This window comes from Salmo trutta, chromosome 13 (assembly GCF_901001165.1).
Source record: "Salmo trutta chromosome 13, fSalTru1.1, whole genome shotgun sequence".
Classification (NCBI taxonomy): Eukaryota; Metazoa; Chordata; class Actinopteri; order Salmoniformes; family Salmonidae; genus Salmo; species Salmo trutta.
The window spans coordinates 53,841,060-53,847,393 of record NC_042969.1 but is presented as its reverse complement, the minus strand read 5'-3'; the positions used below and the strand labels follow the sequence as shown (position 1 = coordinate 53,847,393).

Below are 6,334 nucleotides of genomic sequence, written 5' to 3'. Positions count from 1 at the left end.
AACAATAACATCTCAACTGCCTGTGCAGTTATACAATGCTACCAAGTAGCCTAATGTTCTCTATTTGCAATTGTCTTCTTTAACCTTTGCCACAAACATTACATTTTACACCCCAGCTCATCATTGAGTCTTGTGAGAGCAGAGCACTTAGCTATGGTTACCACTGCTGTGACCCGCTGATTCTGCCTTGTCCTCATGTCCTGCATGACAAGCATTTCTATGTCCTCTCCCTGCTGTTTCCCTCCTCCCATCCTTAAGCTCTCTCTCACCTGGCTGTACAACCTCTCCTGTATTTCCCTTGGGCGCCTATTTTCTCCACCATCCTATCAATTTTCTCCAACAGCAATTGGACCTGAAGCTCTTTGTCCCTGGCTTGGCTGTCCAGAACATGTAACTTGTTCCCACACCTCTCCACAAGCCACATGAGACTCTTGTCCTTCCCTTGGATGTGTTCCTCGACGGTGGTTCCTCCTGGTATCTCATCTCAGTGGGTGAGGAGCACTATAGTTTGCTGCCAGATAGGGGCCTGGATCTGCCTCAGACGCTCCTCCGTGATCCTCCATTTTCCCTGCCTGAAGTCCCCTGTGGCAGAGACCACCAGGAGGATGGCATGGGGCCCCAGGGAACAGAGGGACACGACTCGCCCCAGCTCCTGTGCCACATTGCCAGGGGTGATGCGCCCCACGTACCATCCAGGCGTGTCCACCACCGTCACTGTCTTCCAGCAACAGTGCCCTTCCTCTTGGAGCTGTGAGTTGTCATTATCCCTGTGTGAAACTCCCTCTTGCCCAAGATGGTGTTCGCAGGCTCAGCTTTGAAATACATGGGTCTTGACCTAATATGGAGTTAAAGAGTTAAACACACCTCAAACGTATTTTATATCTATTCATGCTTTCATTTTATTGAGTAACAACGTATGATCTCATTATAGCTAATGCATGTGTGGCACTATTAATGATATAAGAATAGAATAACAGTCAAAGACTTACCAAGAGTGGTTGAACTGTGAGCTGCCATTTGAACGTGTCATTCTTTGTTACTATTGGGAAGTGCAGGAGATCGCAAAAAGCCAAGTCCATGCGCCCGTGTTCACGATGACTTACGTTCCAGCAATAACAGAAAATCTCTTCTCCAACCTGTTATATTGTGAAGAGGGTACCTCCCATTTGCTTTTTTTTGGTACTTTTTACCCCTTCTTCTCCCCAATTGGTAGTTACAGTCTTGTCCCATCACCCATGGTTGCAACTCAATATTAGGAAGGTGTTCCTAATGTTTGGTCTACTCAGTGTATAGACTGATATAGACTCAAAGCAAACAAGACATACAAGTTTACTTCCTCATTATTCTATATGATTAACATCCCCATTATGTATTTAAGAATGACTCCTCCCAGTGTTCTCCGTTGAGGAATGTCATCCATTGTAACCAGGGGGCAGAGTGAGCATAACTATTCCTGGGTGTTGCACTTACATGGTATCAGTCCTCAGCAGGACAGTGACATCCATAGGCTACAGAAATAGTCCTGAGCTAAGGGAACAACACATCAGTCAAGGAGGCAAGTCTGGGATTCCCATAAACAAAGTGTTGAATGGTTGGTGGGGTTCTCAGTACAGGGAAATCATTTTAGAATACATGTCAATCAAGTGGACATACAGCATTGGATGAGCTTGGTGGTTTGTTATTAATATAGTCATTTAGCAGATGCTTTTATCCCAAGGAACAGAACTGTTAACCTCGACCTGAATATTTTAAAGTACGTGCAGAGGCATCCAGGGTCTGGAAGGGCTCTGTGCCTTGGCAGCACGATGTCATTCTCGTGTCTGTAATGTAAAATATATATCCCATAACGGATTTAACATGAACACAACATGAAATACAAAATTAAAAGCCACTGTTTTTTTAAATGAATATATACACACACGCATGCACACGCACGCACACACACACACATAATATACACTACCGGTCAAAAGTTTGGGGTCACTTAGAAATGTCCTTGTTTTTGAAAGAAAAGCAATTTTTTTGGTCCATTAAAATAACATCAAATTGGTCAGAAATACAGTGTAGACATTGTTAATGTTGTAAATGACTATTGCAGCTGGAAACGGCTGATTTTTAATGGAATATCTACATAGGCGTACAGCAACCATCACTCCTGTGTTCCAATGGCACGTGTTAGCTAATCCAAGTTTATCATTTTAAAAGGCTAATTGATCATCAGAAAACCCATTTGCAATTATGTTAGCACAGCTGAAAACTGTTGTTCTGATTAAAGAAGCAATAAAACTGGCCTTCTTTAGACTAGTTGAGTATCTAGAGCATCAGCATTTGTGGGCTCAAAATGGCCAGAAACAAAGAACTTTCTTCTGAAACTCCTCAGTCTATTCTTGTTATGAGAAATGATTGCTATTCCATGCGAGAAATTGCCAAGAAACTGAAGATCTCATACAACGCCTTCAATAGTACCCGCAAAACACCAGTCTCAACATTAACAGTGAAGAGGCGACTCCGGGATGCTGGCCTTCTAGGCAGAGATCATCTGTCCAGTGTCTGTGTTCTTTTGCCCATCTTAATCTTTTCTTTGTATTGGCCAGTCTGAGATATGGATTTTTCTTTGCAACTCTGCCTAGAAGGCCAGCATCCCGAAGTCGCCTCTTCACTGTTGACGTTGAGACTGGTGTTTTGCGGGTACTATTTAATGAAGCTGCCAGTTGAGGACTTGTGAGGCGTCTGTTTCTCAAACTAGACACTCTAATGTACTTATCCTCTTGCACAGTTATGCACCAGGGCCTCCCACTCCTCTTTCTATTCTGGTTAGAGCCAGTTTGCGCTGTTCTGTGAAGGGAGTAGTACACAGCATTGTACGAGATCTTCAGTTTCTTGGCAATTTCTCGCATGGAATAGCCTTCATTTCTCAGAACAAAAATAGACTGACGAGTTTCAGAAGAAAGTTATTTGTTTCTGGCCATTTTGAGCCTGTAATCAAACCCACAAATGCTGATGCTCCAGATACTCAACTTGTCTAAAGGACAGTTCTTTTTCTCAATAAATCAGAACAACAGTTTTCAGCAGTGCTAACATAACTGCAAAAGTGTTTTCTAATGATCAATTAGCCTTTTAAAATGATAAACTTTGATTAGCTAACACAATGTGCCATTGGAACACAGGAGTGATGGTTGCTGTACGCCTATGTAGATATTCCATTAACAATCAGCCGTTTCCAGCTACAATAGTCATTTACAACATTAACAATGTCTACACTGTGTTTCTGATCAATTTGATGTTATTTTAATGGGCAAATTTTTTTGCTTTTCTTTCAAAAACAAGGACATTTCTAAGTGACCCCAAACTTTTGACCGGTAGTGTATCTATAATAAATGCATGTGTTTTGACTGCCACTGTTAAAAAGTATTTCATGTAAGTCACCTGTAAGCATAATTAAGATCCTTTCTCCTTCACCTGTTAAATGAACTGAAAACAGTAATGGGTCTTTTCAGCACCACTGTAAAGTACATTCTCTATATTGCATCAGAATATAAAAATAGACAGTATTTTTTTTCTCTCAAAACATTCTTTCCATGTTGTTCAATGGCATGACAGTCGAGGATGAACAAATCCATACTGACAAGATTGTGACCAATAGTTTTAGTTTGTACTGGATTGTCCTTTTCATTCACAGCACTTTAAAACATCAGTAGCAGCCACACTGAAAACAATAACATAAGGTACAGGGCATCCTCTGAACACGTAGCACTCAAGGGGACAACCTGGCTACCCCTCCACTTTCAGAGGAAGATGCAGGACAAGGAGAGAGAGAGCAGCAGTGAGAGGACAGAGTAGTACTGTACACAGCTGAACAGACAAACTGGGATGAGACATTGCAGTGTGTAGGCAGGAGGGGACACTCAGGCTTGTGTGAGAGGTGTGTTAAGAAGAATTTCTGACGGCACTATATTGTCCTATTCCAACCCGTCAGCAGGGGGCGCTGCCGCCACACGGTTCAGATAATCTTCCACCGTGATGATGGTGGTAATACCAATACAAAGATCAACAAGAAAATCCAAAATCGAAATTGAAACAATGTCTTTTAATATTGAGGCGATCTCGAACAAGAAGAAGAGAAGAAGGCGCAGTCGGGACGAGAGTTTGGTTTGTTGCAGTGCATAGAGAGAGGTACTTCAGAGAAGGAGACGCTTGGTTTTTATTGCCTGGAGAGGGTCTCCTGTAATAACACACACACACACACTCTCTGAGACACACACGCTCACACACGCACAGGCCAACTCCTCTGACCACCCTGCTCCCCAAGAGCAGAGAGAGAGAGAGAGAGAGAGAGGCAGCAGAGAGAAGAGAGAGGGAGTGAAGTAAGGAGGGCTGGGTTGGAACGACAACAGCAAATATGACAGATTCCTGTAGTGTTTCCATAGTCTGAGGGTGGACGTCCAGCAGTTGAAGTAGCCTCTCTCTGTTGTGGATGGAGTTGGGGAAGTGGGAGTAGTAGCCTCTCTCTGTTGTGGATGGAGTTGGGGAAGTAGTAGCCTCTCTCTGTTGTGGATGGAGTTGGGGAAGTAGTAGCCTCTCTCTGTTGTGGATGGAGTTGGGGAAGTAGTAGCCTCTCTCTGTTGTGGATGTGATTAGTCCTAATGGGCCTGGCTTTGCCCTCCTCTTCCTCCCTCCCTCCGTCTGCAGTGCCCTCCTCCTCCGGGAGGCCCTCACATCCGCGAGGAGGAGGCCAGCTCGTAGAACAGCACATAGGCGTCACTGCTGCGCACTTGGCTGGAGGACATTGGCGTTACTCTGTCAGGGGAGAGAGGAAGGGGGGAATGCATGTGGATGAGCTGCAATGTTGTTGAGACAGTCATATGGGTGCAAAGAGCAACACGAATTGACAATATTATTACAGAAATGTAACTATGTTGAACTGGGAACAGCCATATTGAGGTTCCCTTCAACTATTATGTCACAAAACCATGAAAATGGATGGTGTATTCAGACGGTTGTTGATCTAACAAAGGTACTCGTTTTATGGCAGGGAGATTTTAGAGTAACATTGCGTCGGTACTATCATACTGTTCCTTAAACAGAGAAGGTTAAAGGAGGAAAGGAACTTAGGAGAGAGAGAGAGAGAGAGAGAGAGTGAGAACTGCATAATGAATGAGAGCGGAGGAGCAGGGAAAGAAGACAGGTGGCTGCTGGGAGAGAGAGAGAAGCAGATAGGCTCTCACGAGGCAATGAGTGGGAGAGAGGTGAGAGAGCGAGGAAAAGAGAGGGGGAGGCAGAGAGAGGAAGGAGGTAGGCTACTGCACACTTGACAGAATTACAGGGAGGTACTGCTATTAAGAAAGCAAGTAGCTCTGGGTGAGTGGTATGTAGACAGACAGACAGACAGACAGACAGACAGACAGAAACAGGCTCTTCATGTCCTCTCCCTGACAGTCTCTGCTCTAGCACTCTGAGCAGTATGGTTTGCTAGCAGAGCCTTGTGGGTAGTGTAGTGTCATAAAGGGAGAGGGAAAGCTATACCTGGAGTCATTGAACGTGTACCATTCTCCCGAGGTGGGGTTGCGACAGTACGCTGTGTAGTGGCCGCCCATGGTCGTGCCTGAGTGATTGGACACTGCGTACAGGTTATAAACTGCATTTACTGTGGGGGAAAGGGACAGGGGAAAGAGAGGAATCAGTAGAATACCACTGTTATACTTAGACAGACGATTCTACCGGACAGACGATTCTACCGGACAGACGATTCTACCGGACAGACGATTCTACCGGACAGACAATTCTACCAGACAGACGATTCTACCAGACAGATGATTCTACCGGACAGACGATTCTACCGGACAGACGATTCTACCAGACAGACGATGGTACTCACTGCTGTTTTCCGAGGCAAACTCCCTGAGGTCCAGTTTCTCCATGGGGAAGTTGACAAATGTGGACAGTTTGCTGGTTCTCCTCGCTTCAGAGAAGCGTTTCAGATCTGGACAAGTAGGTAGGTAAAGGAAAACGCAGTGCAGGGAGGAAGCGTCCGTAAATACACAGAGACGGGGGCTTCATATGAAGGTTCACAGACATACATTAACACATAGGCAAGCCTCTATAGCAACAGAGAGCACTTCTAGGCTGGTCCCAGATCTGTGTGTTTTAGTTGAACCATAAGCAACTCCTCTGACTACGATTGTCTCATACATGTTGTGTTGGCTTAAGCACATTACATACAGATCTGGGAGCAGGCGTTAGCCAACTCCTCTCTCCTTTACAACATCTAATAGGATAAGAGTATCATCAGACAAACTCAAGCCAGAAATATGAGCGGCTTGAGAAAGGATACGCA

General features: G+C 44.6%; 1 protein-coding gene across 5 annotated transcripts in view; it reads right to left on the bottom strand.

Annotated features, from left to right (window-relative positions):
• Nucleotides 1-3,630: 3,630 nt before the first annotated feature.
• Nucleotides 3,631-6,334, bottom strand: part of LOC115206034 (ubiquitin carboxyl-terminal hydrolase 2) — a 34,719-nt gene continuing 32,015 nt past the window's right edge. For all 5 annotated transcript variants that reach the window (XM_029772570.1, XM_029772569.1, XM_029772571.1 and 2 more), the window contains 4 exons: nt 6,332-6,334; nt 5,876-5,980; nt 5,524-5,644; nt 3,631-4,797 (listed from right to left, as the gene is read on the bottom strand). The exon at nt 6,332-6,334 is cut by the window's right edge. In XM_029772570.1, the coding sequence (XP_029628430.1) occupies nt 4,713-4,797; nt 5,524-5,644; nt 5,876-5,980; nt 6,332-6,334 (314 nt within the window). In that variant the 3' untranslated portion in view covers nt 3,631-4,712. The remainder of the gene's footprint in view (nt 4,798-5,523; nt 5,645-5,875; nt 5,981-6,331) is intronic.